The sequence below is a fragment of the Coffea arabica genome, chromosome 7e (assembly GCF_036785885.1).
Source record: "Coffea arabica cultivar ET-39 chromosome 7e, Coffea Arabica ET-39 HiFi, whole genome shotgun sequence".
In the NCBI taxonomy this organism is placed as follows: Eukaryota; Viridiplantae; Streptophyta; class Magnoliopsida; order Gentianales; family Rubiaceae; genus Coffea; species Coffea arabica.
In genome coordinates, this window is record NC_092323.1 from 44129166 (window position 1) to 44146477 (window position 17312).

The following is a 17312-nucleotide window of genomic DNA, read 5'->3' on the forward strand; positions in this document are numbered from 1 at the left end:
GTATAGTACGATAATGCTCAAATTTGAGTGTCGGGACTTTAAAAAAAAAAAAAAAAACTTTGCTAACTAGTTAATTATTTTCTTTACTTAAACTAGCTTTGTTACCTTTAAGAAATAATTGCATTAACTTCCGAACTTTAAAATTTTCGTAAAATTATTCCCTGACTAGTTGTTTTAGAGGGAAATTGTTAAAAACACTATATTTTAATAATTTTAAATGAAAGGCATAGAAAACTTGTTCGGCCAGAAAACTTGTTTGAATTAGTTTGGTTTTAGTTGCACCTCCAGAAAGAAAAGCAGCTTTAAAGGAATCATACGAAATATTTTATCACTTTACTAACTTTAATTCTAAGAGATTTATTGATTTATTCCGAGAAAATAAACTAGTTTTATACCAGATAATCTTTTGTATATAAACCAAGAGTTTGTATAGTAAAACTTATAGTTTTAAAACTTGGTTTCTAGGGTTTAGCGAGGACGTGGACTGCGATTTCCCAACTTGACTTTTGAGCTTCACTTTTGGTGAGTGTCCGTGCTTGTTCTATGACTAATGTGTTAAAGTGCTTTCTTGACTTGTTATGTGATAATTGGAAGTGGATTTCCTGATCCATCGAAGTGGGCAGCGTGTACTTTATCGCACTAGCCCTTTCGAGTGGTGAATTATTTGAAATGTTTTCTCGAATATCTTGCTCGCACTAGTTAAGTACTGAGTGGGGGAATGTACCACACCTGAGGGTGGGAGGGCCTCTTATCCTAACTCCAGTACCAAAATTTTGCAATTGTTGACTGGAGCGTGGACTCGTCAACTAAACCACCAAGCAGGGGAACGTACCACACCTTAGGGTGGGAGGGCCTCTTATCCTGACTTGGTAATCACGTGTTGTGACGTCGTGGGGTGAATCCCTCGACTAGTCTATAAAAAGGTATACTCGAGTATTACCAAACTCTCTCGTGAGAAGAACGGGCCCTGTGGGAGTAAGTTGGTTGGAGCGTGTTAAGAAAAAAAAAATAAGAATCTACATGAACTTTAGATAGTGAAAGTTGACGGAGGGTCAACTGCGGTTAATTTTGATCAAGTGCATGGAAAATGGCTCCTGACAGCCCTGTATCCAACTCTGTACTGTTATTCGCTTTCCTACTTGTTGAATTTAGTTTGAAATTACTGTTTTCTACTTGTTTATATGATTGCATGCTTGGGGCACCACTGAGGTTTAGCTCACCCCACGTTATTTGTTTTCCTGAACAGGTTTTGGCATCCGATAGACTTGAAGTCTACCTTTAACTTTTGTAAATGTGGTTATGAATTGGATTATGTATCTTTTGTTTTGGATTGCCACTTGAAGCTGGAAAAGTGCAAACCCTAAACTTTGGCTTGTATGAACGAATTTGTATTTTCTGATTTCACTTTGTGGTTTGTAACGTATATTTGTAGTTACGTGTTGATCTGGTTGGAGAGGTGTTTAAGAGTGAATGTCCAGATGTTCCATGGCAATGTTATCTCTGAAGTTAATGTGTTCTTAGTATTTTGGTCGTTCAAAGGTTTGGATTGTTCGGGTGACGAATTTTGTTTTGGGTTAAGTTATACGTGGAAAGGGTTTAGTCGATTTTCCTTGCGTGAGTCCTGGCGAGAGCTAGGCAGGCGACCCGCCAACCCTCTGGTTCGCCTTAGGGAAAGTGGGGTCCGTCACAGGTAGTATCAGAGCCTAGGTTAGAAAAATTATTTGAAAGATTTATTAGATATGTTAGAAACACTGAGACTTGTAGAAGCTAGGAAGCGAGATAATTAGACATGCCCTAAGTAGTACTTGAGCAAGTTAGCTATTTAAGTTTTAACTTTTGGATTTTTGGTTATTTTGCAGGTATGGAAAACGGAAACGGACATGCTAATGGTAACGGATTGACTAATGGACATGTAGAGCCTCTTAGGTCCATCTCTTATAGGCCACGAAACGGAGGACCTCGTATACGTTATACACCAGCTGATAGGTACCCCCGATGCCAGTGTAGGCTCACATATGCCTACCCTAATGAGTTAGTGTTGTCCTTAGACGACGAGCGTCGTCAGTTGAGGGACGCTAATCATACTTTGACCCAGGACGTCGAGGAGTTGAGCATCATGGTTGATACTCAGCTTGACCGCATAGCTGAGCTCGAGCAGAGGTTAGCAGTCGAGAGGGCTAGGTCAGAGGCTGCTCGTGAGGAGTTAGGGAGACAGAGGTCTCGATTGACTCGAGTAGCTGAGGAGATATGTGATAGGAGTGCGGGTATTAGGGCTGACGCCACTATGATGATAGACGAGGTCATGGGTATCATTCAGGGCACTGCTCAGGCGGGTGTTGAAGAGGACCCGGAGGAGGACCCGAAGGAGGATCCAGAGGAGGACCCTGAGGAGGACGTTGCTCCTGGCAGCCCTGCTGAGGGTTAGACTAGGTTTGATCTGTTTGTATCTGCGTATCCAGGGTTAGATAGGGTGACACTAGATAGGTCATAGCATTTTGTCTAGCTTGATGGCCTACTTTTGAGGCACTATGTCCCTATTTTTGGTTTAAGGGATTGTTTGTACATATTTGTTAAACTTGTGTGCCATACTTTCGGAAGGCACCCTAACCTACTATTTGTATGAACCTTGGTATGTGAATATATGTGTTGAGTGTTTTAATTTCTTTTCCTTAATATTCATGTTGATTTTACTTACAAAAGAAAAATATATATGATAATAATAATAATAATAAGTAAATAAATATCAATACCTTCGATTAATTGCTTTATTTATATATAGGCATAACTAGGCTATGGATCGACGAGTTAGAGGTAGAGAACGTGGGAGATCAACTAGGTAACACCCCGAGGTTGGTGGTGATAGGGGACCTGAGGTCAATCAAGACCATGGTCAAGGGAGCGTGGCCGGAGATCCAGTGGCCACCGCGATTAATAGAATTACTGATGTGTTAGAGCGCATGACTGAGCACCAAGCCCATGGAGTGGTACATCACCAAGGAGGCCCAATCGATACTGAGGATCGGGCATTAGAGAGATTCTTGAAGTTTGGACCTCCTAAGTTTTATGGAGGACCAGAACCTGAGGTAGCAGAAGGTTGGTGGGAGAGGATCTCTGACATTTTTACAGCTCTAAATTATACGGAGGAGAGACAAGTGACTTTCGCAGCATTCCAGTTTGAGGGAGCTGCTCGTTCCTGGTGGAACCTAATTAGGGTCAATTGGGACAGGAACCATATTCCTAGGACTTGGGCGAACTTCACTCGGGAGTTCAACGCCAAGTTTCTACCCCCTCTTATCCAAGAGAAAAGAGAGGATGACTTCATCAAGTATAGGCAGGGGGCGGTGAGTGTCGCCGAATATGAGATTCAATTCACGAAATTGTCCCGTTTTGCTCCTGAATTAGTAGCCACGGAGCAAAGGCGTATAAGGAGGTTTGTGCAAGGACTAAACGTGGAAATTCAGGAGGGATTAGCTGCTGTTCGGATAGACACGTTTGCTGATGCTGTTGAGAGAGCTCAGAGGGTTGAGGTTGCCAGAGCTCAAGTAAAATCCTTCCAGGCCAAGAAAAGATTTGGCTCTAGCAGCAGTCGGGAGCCGACTTATGCAAATGCTCCACCGGCCAAAGTGGGTCGAGGAACGGGTGGAGTAAATAGTCCTGGAGCACCACGAGGCGCTCTAGCGAGAGGAGTTGGGGCAAGAAGCGCCGGGGGAAGAGATATCGGAGCTAGAGGAAGACCAAGTGGAAGGAGTCAAACTAGGAACGCCCCGCAAGGAGGTCGTGTGACCACCCCTCAAGTAACTTGTGGGTATTGCAGGAGGGCTGGCCATACTGAGGACATATGCTGGAGGAAAGAAGGAAAGTGCTTGAAGTGCGGAAGCAGTGAGCACCAGATTGCCGGTTGTCCAAAAATACAAGAAGGTGGTATCCCGAGTGCTAGGCAAGCCACTTCTAGAGGAAATAGGCCGAAAGTTCCTGCCAGGGTGTACGCTATAGACGATCAACCCGTACCTGATTCCTCGGAGGTTGTGGAAGGTACTCTTCCAATCTTTCACCGATTAGCTAGAGTACTAATTGATCCTGGCACAACTCATTTATTTGTGAATCCAACTTTTATGTCCGGAATTGATGTAAAACCTGTTAAGTTACCCTTTGATCTTGAAGTTAGGACACCCATGGGTAATAAAAGTATAATCACTAGCCTAGCCTATAAGAACTGCGAGTTCTGGGTTGGAGAGCGTAAGATGCTAGTAGACCTAGTCAGTTTGGACATAAAAGGGTATGATGTTATCATAGAAATGGATTTCCTAGCTCATTACCATGCTAAGCTTGATTGTAGAGCAAAAGTGGTAGAATTTTGGATTCCCGGGGAAGCAACCCTGAAATTGGATGTGAAAGGTAGGTTAGCATCGTCTGCTATGATATCGGGAGTTCGAACAAGGAAAATGTTGTATAAAGGAGCGCAAGGTTTCTTAACCTTCCTGATTAATGCTCCCAGTGACCAAGTAAAGTTGGAGGATGTACCAGTGGTAAAGGAATTTCCAGATATGTTTCCCGAAGAATTAAAAACATTCAATTTGTTTGGATAAGAGTTTATTTGGATGATTTATTTGAGATATTTACTGTAACACTTTTTGTGATGTGATGTGTGTGAGATAAAAAGGTGATTGGGAAGATAAAAAGGTGATTGGGATTTGTGAGGCAAAATTTTTTTTTGCAAATTCTCTCTATCCAAACAAACTCATTACCTCCGGAGAGAGAAGTGGAGTTCAAGATTGAACTAGTGCCGAGGATAGCCCCGATTTCTAAAACTCAGTACCGAATGGCTCCTGCAGAGCTAAAACAATTGAAAATACAATTACAGGATCTATTGGAGAGAGGTTTTGTTAGGGAAAGTGATTCGCCATGGGGGGCACCTGTTCTATTTGTTAAGAAAAATGATGGAAGCTTGAGGTTGTGTATTGATTATCGAGGATTAAATGAGGGTACAATTAAAAATAAATACCCTCTACCATTGATTGACAGCTTGTTCGATCAACTGCAAGGATCGGTAGTTTTCTCCAAGTTGGACTTGAGGCAAGGGTATTATCAGTTGAAAATTAAGAAGGAAGACATACCTAAGACTGCTTTCAATACAAGATATGGACATTTTGAGTTCGCAGTCATACCATTTGGGTTAACCAATGCACCAGCTTCTTTCATGGACTTAATGCAGAGAGTCTTTAAAAAGTACTTGGATCAGTTCGTAGTAGTCTTTATTGATGATATCTTAGTATATTCTAAGACTCGAGAGAAACATGCTAAACACTTGGAGATAGTTCTGCAGATTTTAAGAGAGCATAAATTGTATGCTAAATTTAGTAAGTGTGAGTTTTGCCTGGATGAAATTTCTTTTCTGGGGCACAAAGTTTCTAAAGATGGAATTGCCGTAGATCCGACAAAAGTTGAGGCAGTCACAATGTGGAAACAGTCAGAAACTCCAACAGAGGTTAGAAGTTTCTTGGGTCTATCAGGTTATTACAAGCGATTCATCAAGGACTTTTCAAAGATTGCTGGACCTATGACAGAGCTGACAAAGAAAAATAATAAGTTCATTTGGACTCCAAAGTGCGAGTCAAGTTTTCAGGAGTTAAAGAAACGCTTAATATCAGCTCCTGTGTTGGCATTGCCTGACGGAGTAGAAGGTTATGTCGTATACTCAGATGCCTCTAGGGAAGGTCTAGGATGTGTACTAATGCAAATGAGTAAGGTAGTTGCCTATGCCTCTAGAAAATTGAAGCCACACGAACAAAATTACCCAACGCATGACCTAGAACTGGCCGCAGTGGTCTTTGCCTTAAAGAAATGTAGACATTACTTGTACGGTGTGACCTTTGAAGTTTATATGGACCACAAGAGCCTTAAGTACTTGTTCTCCCAAAAGGAATTGAACTTGAGACAGAGGCGATGGGTAGAATTTTTGGAGGATTATGATTGTTCAATAAACTACCACCCAGGAAAAGCCAACGTGGTAGCAGACGCTTTAAGTAGAAAGGCCCAAGTAGCGGGGTTAATGGTAAAAGAATGGGACATGTTAGAAGAGGTTAGTGTTTGGAACACTCGCTTGGAGAGATTGAAGATTCTGTTTGGGAACTTGTCGTTGAAATCCCCGTTATTGGAGCGTATTAAGGAGGCACAGAAAACGGACCCTATGATCCAGAAAACGTTGGAGAAAGTGCAAAACGGAGAAAACCTAGACTTTAAATTAGGGTCTGAAGGAGTGTTAAGGTTTCGAGATCGAATTGTGGTTCCAGATGATGAAGAGTTAAGGAAAGAAATTCTGGAAGAATCACATTGATCGAGGTATGCTATACACCCAGGAGTGAACAAGATGTATCACGATGTGAAAGAGTTATACTAGTGGGACGGTTTGAAAAAGGACGTGGCAGAATTTGTACAAAAATGTCTGATCTGCCAACAAGTAAAAGCTGAACATCAGAAACCCTCTGGTCTATTACAACCACTAGAAATTTTTGAATGGAAATGGGAACACATAACCATGGATTTTGTAACGGGTTTGCCGAGAAGTCAAAAAGGATGTGATGCGATTTGGGTGATAGTTGACAGGCTTACCAAGTCCGCACATTTCCTACCTGTGAACATGAGCTTTCCTTTGGAAAAATTGGCCAAATTGTATACAGAAGAGATCATGAGATTGCATGGTATTCCTATAAGCATTGTGTCTGACCGAGATCCAAGGTTTGTTTCACGTTTCTGGCAGAAATTTCAAGAGACATTGGGGACCAAGTTGAAGTTTAGTACCGCTTATCATCCTCAAACAGACGGGCAGTCAGAAAGAACAATTCAGACTTTGGAGGATATGCTGAGGTCATGTATATTGGATTTTGGAGGTAAATGGAATCAGTATATGGCCTTAGTAGAATTTGCCTATAATAATAGCTATCACGCTTCGATCCAAATGGCACCTTATGAGGCATTGTATGGGAGAAGGTGTCGATCTCCAATTCATTGGAATGAAGTAGGAGAGAAGAAAACTTTGGATCCAACGATTATGCCTTGGATGGAAGAAGCTCTTGAGAAAGTAAAACTAATTAGGGAAAGGCTTCAAACTGCCCAGAGTCGACAAAAGAGCTACGCCGACACAAGAAGAAAAGATTTGGAGTTCGAAGTAGGAGATAAAGTTTTCCTAAGAGTTAAACCCGTGAAGGGCGGAGTAGTGTCCAAAAAGGGTAAAAAGCTAAAGCCGAGGTATATTGGACCTTTTGAAATTTTGAAACGAATAGGTAAGGTGGCGTATCAACTACAGCTGCCTCCGAGTATGGCCAAGATTCACAATGTATTTCATGTTTCTACGCTCAAGAAATATCACCCCGACCCAAACCATGTGTTGCAATTGGAAGGAATTGAAGTGGATGAGTCATTAACTTATGAGGAAGGACCAGTTAAGATTTTGAAAAGAGAAGTGAAGGAATTGAGAAGTAAGAAAATTCCTTTGGTGAAGATTCTATGGAAAAATTATGAAATAGAGGAAGCAACTTGGGAATTGGAAGAAGATATGCAGAGGAAATACCCTGAATTATTTCATTAGCAGGTGAGAATTTTGAGGACAAAATTCATTTAAGGGGGGGGGGGAGAATGTGAGAACCTTGAAATATATATATATATATATATATACTTGTCGCATTTGCATTTTTGACTTTTAATAAATTTTATCATTAGTTGATCTTAAATAACTATGTAAAATTAATTTTTAGGTTACAAATAGTTTATTTGTGCAGAGTATTGAATTATTTGATTTTTGCCAGGTTAAGTTAATATTTCTTGACGTAGAGTGTTTTATTGCTCTAATATTGATTCTTTGAATACCGATAGCTAGTTTTAAGTGTAAATATTGTTAAGTGTCAACGGAACCTAGAATTAAGACGAAATCGTTTTTAGGTCAAAATTCTTTATAATCACACTTAGGACGTTGAATCTCGATAATTGAATTTTAGCGAGATTAGTACACGGGTAGGTTATCAAATTTCTTTTGGGGTAAAATTTTGGAGTTAGTTTACGAATGAAAGCTTAAGTGGAAGGTCGAACAAGTTGTTAAATGACCAAATTAGCCTTTCTCCATTTCAAATTAACCATACAGCCATGGAACCTCCTAGAACAAGCTTTAAATCCAAACATGTCCAGCTTGCCGGTTCCATTTTCCTACTCCACCATTCCACTATTCATAATGTCGGCTCACACTCCACTATCACACTCTTCTATATCATTTCCAATCCACCACAACATCAGCCTTCCATTTCCTTTTTCTGCCGCAACCCGAGAGTGAAGTGAGAAAGAGAGAGAGCCGAGCTTGTCATTCTTTTCCTTTCTGTCCGTAAGCTAGGAAGAGAAAAGAGAGACTTGTTGTTCTCATTCCTTCCATCCGTGAGCTGGTGAAGAGACCGAGAGCCAAACTTCCTCCATTCTAGTCACAAGCTTGAGCAAGGGAGAGGGAGAGCTAGCGGGCTGCATTTCTGGACTGCCGAGAGGAGAGAAATATTTCCGCTGCTGGTCGCGTGTGTTGAGCTCCAAGCTGAGATAATTTCTGGACTTAGACTAGTTGTCTATAGGTTGATGAAGTTATTTAGGGGCATGCATGTGAGGGTGGTGCGGTTGGATGATAAGTTAAGTCTCAAGAAATCTGATGGTGAAGGAATTGGAGTTGCCGAGTATGTAAGCTGGAAATTTGCAGCTTTAGTTGGCCAATTTGTGATAATCTGAGTTTAAATGTGCTTTTAGCTAACCAAAAACTGGATGATTAAGCTTTGCATGAGGTTAATCAACCTTGATTAAGCAAGAAAATTGAAGGAACATAAAATCTGCTTGCATGCAAGCTAACCGAGAAGGATCGAATGAATTTCTGGTTGGATGGTAACTTCTGATGTTGTCCGAACTTGGTTTTGGATCAAAACTGATAGATAGCTGTTTATTTGGTCTTGCATGTAGCTGATGAACCGTGAAAGAAAAAAAAAACAAGAGAGAAAAAAAAATCTTAATTCCTAGAGTTATTTGCTGGAAATTTTTCCAGGTTGTCCGAATGAAGGAAATGGTGAAGTTTCTAGTTTTTTTTATGAATTTTGGCCGAATTTCTATGTCAAACTGTAATACATATCATATTTTGGCTTGATCTGAACATGCATGAAAGCTTTGAACATAAATTGAAGATATTATTGGAGGAAAATGTGTATTAGGCTGACCGTTATATTGCTGGAAATTGTATATGGTTGCTAGCCGAATTAGTTGAGGCTTTTGGTGAGATTATTTTTCTGGAATTGTGTGTTATTTGTTTTGGTTTAGGTTGGACAGATTATGAGCTATGTGTTTAGTGTTTCAAGCAAATAAAAGGTGGAGATTTGATGGACGTCTTGAATTGTCATTTGCTGGAATCTTTCTTGGTTTTCAAAACAAGGGAGAATCTAAATTTCTGGAGTGTTTATGAGTAAGCTAGCCGTGGCTTTCCTTGTTGTTTTGGGTTGAATTTCTAGTTAATTGTTGTAAGGAATGATTGTTTGTCGTCAAGAGCTAATGATTGATGAAGCTCTTGGCTATTTGAGTAAATTTTGCAAGAGTTTAATTCGTGGTGGAATTGTTTAAACGGTTTGGCCGAAATGTACTTGGAAGGTCCATGAATTGTGGTTTGGAATCGCTTGGTATCTTGGACTTCCTTTGTTTAATTTTGATTGGAATTGAATCTGTTGAGATATAGGGCTAATGATTGATGAAGCCCTAGTGAAATTGATGTTTGGATTGTGATTTTACTACATTGGTGACTTGGAATACAATGTGCAAATGAGCTGGAACTGTGAAGTCCGTTTTGGTCTTTTGAATTCGAGTACTTTTAAATCAAGCTTTGTGGAAATATTTCGTCTTAATATCAAGTTATAGAAATTGAGTATAGTACGATAATGCTCAAATTTGAGTGTCGGGACTTTAAAAAAAAAAAAAAAAAACTTTGCTAACTAGTTAATTCTTTTCTTTACTTAAACTAGCTTTGTTACCTTTAAGAAATAATTGCATTAACTTCCGAACTTTAAAATTTTCGTAAAATTATTCCCTAACTAGTTGTTTTAGAGGAAAATTGTTAAAAACATTAGATTTTAATAATTTTAAATGAAAGGCATATAAAACTTGTTCGGCCAGAAAACTTGTTTGAATTAGTTTGGTTTGAGTTGCACCTCTAGAAAGAAAAGCAGCTTTAAAGGAATCATACGAAATATTTTATCACTTTACTAACTTTAATTCTAAGAGATTTATTGATTTATTCCGAGAAAATAAACTAGTTTTATACCAGATAATCTTTTGTATATAAACCAAGAGTTTGTATAGTAAAACTTATAGTTTTAAAACTTGGTTTCTAGGGTTTAGCGAGGACGTGGACTGCGATTTCCCAGCTTGACTTTTGAGCTTCACTTTTGGTGAGTGTCCGTGCTTGTTCTATGACTAATGTGTTAAAGTGCTTTCTTGACTTGTTATGTGATAATTGGAAGTGGATTTTCTGATCCATCGAAGTGGGCAGCGTGTACTTTATCGCACTAGCCCTTTCGAGTGGTGAATTATTTGTAATGTTTTCTCGAATATCTTGCTCGCACTAGTTAAGTACTGAGTGGGGGAATGTACCACACCTGAGGGTGGGATGGCCTCTTATCCTAACTCCAGTACCAAAATTTTGCAATTGTTGACTGGAGCGTGGACTCGTCAACTAAACCACCAAGCAGGGGAACGTACCACACCTTAGGGTGGGAGGGCCTCTTATCCTGACTTGGTAATCACGTGTTGTGACGTCGTGGGGTGAATCCCTCGACTAGTCTATAAAAAGGTATACTCGAGTATTACCAAACTCTCTCGTGAGAAGAACGGGTCCGGTGGGAGTAAGTTGGTTGGAGCGTGTTAAGATAAAAAAAATAAGAATCTACATGGACTTTAGATAGTGAAAGTTGACGGAGGGTCAACTGCGGTTAATTTTGATCAAGTGCGTGGAAAATGGCTCCTGACAGCCCTGTATCCAACTTTGTGCTGTTATTCGCTTTCCTACTTGTTGAATTTAGTTTGAAATTACTGTTTGCTACATGTTTATATGATTGCATGCTTGGGGCACCACTGAGGTTTAGCTCACCCCACGTTATTTGTTTTCCTGAACAGGTTTTGGCATCCGAGAGACTTGAAGTCTACCTTTAACTTTTGTAAATGTGGTTAGGAATTGGACTATGTATCTTTTGTTTTGGGTTGCCACTTGAAGCTGGAAAAGTGCAAACCCTAAACTTTGGCTTGTATGAACGAATTTGTATTTTCTGATTTCACTTTGTGGTTTGTAACGTATATTTGTAGTTACGTGTTGATCTGGTTGGAGAGGTGTTTAAGAGTGAATGTCCAGATGTTCCATGGCAATGTTATCTCTGAAGTTAATGTGTTCTTAGTATTTTGGTCGTTCAAAGGTTTGGATTGTTCGGGTGACGAATTTTGTTTTGGGTTAAGTTATACGTGGAAAGGGTTTAGTCGGTTTTCCTTGCGTGAGTCCTGGCGAGAGTTAGGCAGGCGACCCGCCAACCCTCTAGTTGGGGTCGTCACAAGGTCAATCAATTGTTCAACTGTATATCTTGGATTAACTTTGTTAAGTATTTAGTTGTTTCCTAATTGTTCTTCCCTGCCTATGTTTGAGTTGGATGCTATGCCAACATGTTTGCTGATAGGGAATTGCCCTTTTGAAATTGTGTTACTTCCTCTGTTATAATATACATTGATCTTCTCAGGTACACTTAAAGAAGAATATAGTTTATTTGTGGAGATCAAGGTGATTCAATATGTAAGTTTATGTTACGTTCTATTTTTTCATGGCGTTATCTATTCTTGGTGTCAAATGAAGTAATACATTTGTTTCTATAAAGCAGCCGAAATGTGGATTTCTTCCAACTTCAAAGTTTATTGAAGAAGGAAATGCAATGAAAAGGAGTGTCACTCGTTTGAAGATGTATTAGGCTCTAAAGTTACATGAAAGGACGGTAAGCTTTGAATGATCTGGTATTTGAGTAAATTCTTAAGTTGTGATGAAAAAATAAAGTTATTCTACAAGAGGGATAATTTTTGAAGTTAATTCCAAAAGTGTGATCTTCGCATTTGTGAAATGCGAGTTCAGATACTTCGCATTTCACAAATGCGAGGTCAGTCTTTTACGAAAAAAAGAAAAACAAGCTCGCATTCGCTACTCAATCTGAGCACAAAGCCAGAGCTCCCAATCGCCATTCAAATTTGTCTCACTCTCTCTTCACTCTCTCCATCCAGCTCACTCCTCACTCTCTCCTCTTTTGTTGAGCTTCCATCTTTCTCGTCAGGCGAAATCTTGGTCACAACTTTGTCGTCGGAATCTCGCGGCCTTCTCGTCGGAAGCTCTTCTCTTTTGTAGAGCTGTAGCCGTTCTCATCAGGCGAAATCTGGGCACAACTTTCTCGTCGGAAGCGTCGGAAGATCTCGGCCATTGTAGAGCTTGGACCCCTCTTCGGAACCCATCTCTGCTAGCCAGCTGCGCCTCTCTTCCCCCTCCCAATTTGCCACTTTTACAACCACAACAGGACTCCCCAACCAATTTTGTGTCCCATTTGCACTGCACATTTTCTTTCACTTGGCAAATGGCTTTCAAATTCGTGGCTGTGCTCTGTTGCTTAGAAACAGCATAAGGTATGAATTTCTTTTTTTTTTCTGATTTTCTTTTATTTTTCTGGGGTTTTTCTTTTCTGAATTGAATTGGCTTTTCTGATTTGGCAATTTATTGGGCGTTGTTGTTGTTTCGGCTTGTTGTATTTGCTTTTCTGATTTGGCAATTTTTCGGTTTGTCTCTTATTCGTGGCCGTTGGTGTAATTTGTTGATGCATTTGGTCTCCTGTTTGAGGACTGTTGCGGTTGCATCCACATACTTTTTCTTTTATTTTGATTAATTTTGCTGGAGGTTAGCAGTTAGCTATTGCTTTCATGTGGAGGCAGCATGGGATTAACGTGGATCAATATTGTATTGTAGAAACATGAAAGAGAAAAAAAGGAAAAGCAGCAATCTAAGAACCATAGCTAGTTAATGCCAAGATCTAAGTAGCTAGCTAGCCTACCAAAAAAATAAAATCTTTAAGAAGCCATGCCGAAGCTGCAAAGAAACTTTGTCCTGGCTTTCTTAGTTTTTAGTCTAAAACACCCTGCCTCAAAGATATTAGTTGTCACATGTGGTGATTGCAGTATATGTTAGGACTGTTGATAGGTGTATATTGCTTAATTGGTTTATAGGTTTGGACTTAGTTAAAGTTTTTCTTAAGCATTTGGTCTGATAGGCTTCATGAAGTTGCCCAGTTTTTGTTACAGAAATGGAGCAGAGGATCTGCCTAGTTGCTGGGCTATCATGCTATTACAATGTCTACACATTTGACTGCTATGTGTTTTATCATAGTCTACGGTATCTGAGTAGCTTCTAGTATAATTTCTACTTTTACTGCTACTAGGGGCATCTGTACTTGGAAGTACTAGCACCCTCATGCTATCCATGCTAGCTTTAGGATCCATCACACTTTCCTGCAAACTCTGATATGTATGTATTAAATGGGAAAAAGATTCTCTTAAACATGTTAAGGGCTGGGGCTGGAATTCAACTGCATGAACCATGGAAATCAATGCATCTACTCTTGTTGAATGTGACCGGGTTATAATATTAAAGAACAATGTTCGAGATCATCTCATGCTGGTCTGATAGAGGTATTATTTCATTCTGGAGTAGTTCTACTTGTTTCTCATTTTCATTGACTCAGATGTTGCAATTATTGGTTTTTTTGTGGAGTATGGCTAATTTTGAAAATGGTAGTTCTACTTGTACCATAGTCTTGTGCTACTAATTTTAATTTATTTTTCCAGTTGCAGAGGATGGACACTCGCTTGGCACGTATAGAGGATCATTTAAGCATTACTCCACCTCAGGGTGGAGCTGCAGATGAAGATGATGATTGAAGCTACACCATTAGGATCACTATATTATTTGTGCATGGATTTGCTTGCATTTTGTTCTTAATCTGTGGAATGTTGGATGTTTAACTTGATTTTACTTTTTCTATTTTTTAATTTACTAAAGACTTGTGCTTTTGCAGTGGTTTGTGATTATTGGCTGACAAGTTGTTGGAAATATTGCTTGGATTAAATGTTGTCTATTTTGGGTTTGCTGACAGGGAGTTTAGTCTACTTTTAAGGGGAGACTCCATCAAAATTTTTTCAAAAAAAATTTATATATATATTTAATCATAATAAATTACAATAAACAAATAAAATGTTTTTCAAATATCCTAGTGAAATAAATATATGTGGTTTGGGAATTTTTTTCTCATTTAATTTGAAAATGATTATTATGTGATTATAATTTTTATATTTATAGGAAAGTATATCTTTTAATCTATAAGATAAATAATCACATAATAATCATTTGATAAATAATCATTTCGCAAATGTGAGGACCTCAATCTGAACACAAAGCCAAAGCTTGTTTCCAACCGTATAAAGAACTATACATGTATAGTTATTTCTTTATAAAATTATTTAATAATAAAAGTAGGTGTTTCCAACAATATAATTATCAAATCTTTTAATCTATAAGCAATATAACTTTTTTGTTATTTATATACAAAGAATTACTAGTACATAAAATTTTGTGCTGAGACCTTACATTTGCTAACTTCTAACTCGTGTGAGTTTTAAAATAAAAAGGATTTATTTCTCTATGATAAATGTCAATGCAAAAACAAAAATAGTGTGTTTGCAAAATATGGATTTTTAGTTCCAAAATTTGCATCTAAAATAATTTAATAAACGGGAGCAATTATAATTAAAGAACAACTGAAAAATAAAAGCAGCTACAAATGCTTATGGGAAAGGTAACTCTAATTGCAAATTAAGTTAAATTAAGATGGGAGGCCTTTGTAACAAACATAACATTGAGCAATGATCAGCTAATTTTCTCTAGTTTAACATGCCATTGCATCTCACAAAACTCAGAAATTTTTTGAATACACCAATCACTATTTTAAATGCAAAAAATGGTTATTGTTAGTCTCACTGTTGTCGAGTGAAATGAAATTCATACAAGTTTACAGCCAAGAAATCAAAACTTTGACATATTTAGTGGTAGTGACTTTTAAATATTTACTAAAGATAAGAAGTCCAAATACGTATTAATCAAACGTCAAAAAGAATGAAGGAAATGACCTTCTATATTGTTGCCTGGGTGGTTACTTACCTCGCATTTGTGAAATGCGAGGTATATGAGCTCGCATTCGTATTAATCAAACGTCAAAAAGAATGAAGGAAATGACCTTCTATATTGTTGCCTGGGTGGTTACTTACCTCGCATTTGTAAAATGCCTTCTATATTGTTGCCTGGGTGGTTACTTAAATGCGAGGTATGTATGACCTCGCATTTGTAAAATGCGAGCTCATATACCTCGCATTTCACAAATGCGAGGTCTGTTTTTTTTTTTTGAATTTCGGTGGTTGAAAAATTCTGGGAGACTTCGCATTCAGCAAATGCGAGCTCAAAGAACTCGCATTTGTTGAATGCGAAGACCCCAAGGATAGAAAACCATACACAAAATGCCCCCTTTGTAGAATTTTTTTAAAAATCATCATAATTTTAGAAATTTCTCTCTGGTATTTCAATCCTGAAATGAAGATGTGATGCATTACAATATCTTAATTTAGTGTCATTGAGGGGTGGCGTTTCCACCTCTGCTTGTTTTCTTTGGAGTGTGAACTTTTCTGCATGTTGTAGCAATAAGTCAACATAATTGTAGCCTATCTTTTTCCTCTTGCATATAATGCATCAGATATTAGAAATTAGCGAATATTTTTTTTTAACCCACTGAATATGTTTTCTGGAGCTAAAGATAGAGTACACAAAGTGATCAAGGCCTTGTATAATACTTCTTCACTGATCAACTTTGGGGTTTTCTTGAATGGTTCCCTTGTATTTGGGGGCTTAGATGGTGGAACTAAAAGTACTAATTACATGGTTGGTCAAGATATTGAAGATGCACTTAAGCATGTCATTATGGCTGACAATGGTATGCTTATAGAGAAATTGCTAGAGCTCATCACTGAGGCACTTTTGAGATCGGGATTGTTGGATCAACTTCTTGAAGTCTAGAAACTTGGTGTAATCGATATTGAAGGCGTCATTCATGCATATTATGACATTGTTTCTCAACCTTGTTTGGTATGTAGAGAGATTGATGGGGATGAATTTTCAAAAGGATATTCAATGCCACTGGATGAAAGCTTGAAGATTGTTAAGAGACTATTTAATTGCTGCAACTGCAAAAGATTTGGGCGTGATGCTTAGTTTCCAACCCCAAAAAAGAGGGGATGTGAATTCTCCATATGATTTTCTCTTCCTGGAATCAACAAACCAAAGTTTTAACTATGAGGTGCAAAAGAATATTAATTTTCTGCCCATGCTTACCACAAATGATGCATTTTTTGGAGTTTCTCATTACAGTCATTTTCCCTGTATTTATTGCTTGCGTTAAAGTTCTTTATACAGTTTTGTACTTGGAATAAATTTGGACCATAAATCTGAATTGAAATGATTTTGTTTACAATCATACAGTCTGGACTTGCACTGGTATAAGCATGCAAAAAAGTAAATGTTTATTTTTTTTTTTTTGCATATTGGGATTCTATAGGAACCTTATTCTGGTATCACCTGGATTTGTAATCATCATTGAAGATTCCTGCACCACTGGCATACCGGCATATTTGCAGCATCTTCCAATCTGTCTACAGTTTGTTTTCTTAATGTCAAGTAAAGGTATTTGTGTTGCATCTTGGATTTATCATGTGATTGTAGCTCATAGACCTTCATTTTGTGCAGGTATCTTTCATTGACTTGGATATGAAACCTTCGAAAAAAAGTGGTGTATTACTATGAGTTATACCAGCAGATTGCTCGTTTCTATGTTCAGATGATAGAAACAGAGCCTTGGCTTGAAAACAAGGTAAGTGATCGGAATAACCAGATTCAGATGAATCTAGTCTAGTGTAATTGAAGATGGTTCTCATATTAAGGATGTTGCAGGTAACTGACATTAGTTGCAGAAGTTTTTTGAGTTGTTATTTCTTAAATACTGGAAGACTTTTTTTTCCGGACTTTTTGCTACCCCTTAACTTTTCAAGATGATGAGTAGTGACCTTGTCTTTTCAAGATAATGAGTATTGATGAGTTCTTTCTTAGAGTTGATAGCGCCGGGATCGTTGTGAACTATGTCTGA

The 17312-nt window shown here is 38.4% G+C and overlaps 1 protein-coding gene and 1 pseudogene across 1 annotated transcript; both read left to right on the top strand.

Moving 5' to 3' along the window:
* Positions 1–1087: 1087 nt before the first annotated feature.
* Positions 1088–6334, top strand: LOC140011389 (uncharacterized). The gene is made up of 8 exons (XM_072060179.1): positions 1088–1117; positions 1433–1493; positions 1860–2333; positions 2551–2629; positions 2864–4346; positions 4862–5047; positions 5213–5485; positions 5624–6334. The coding sequence occupies exons 1-8, from the start codon at positions 1088–1090 to the stop codon at positions 6332–6334; spliced, it is 3297 nt and encodes a 1098-aa protein (XP_071916280.1).
* A 201-nt stretch (positions 6335–6535) lies between these two features.
* Positions 6536–17312, top strand: LOC140011390 (inositol-pentakisphosphate 2-kinase-like; annotated as a pseudogene).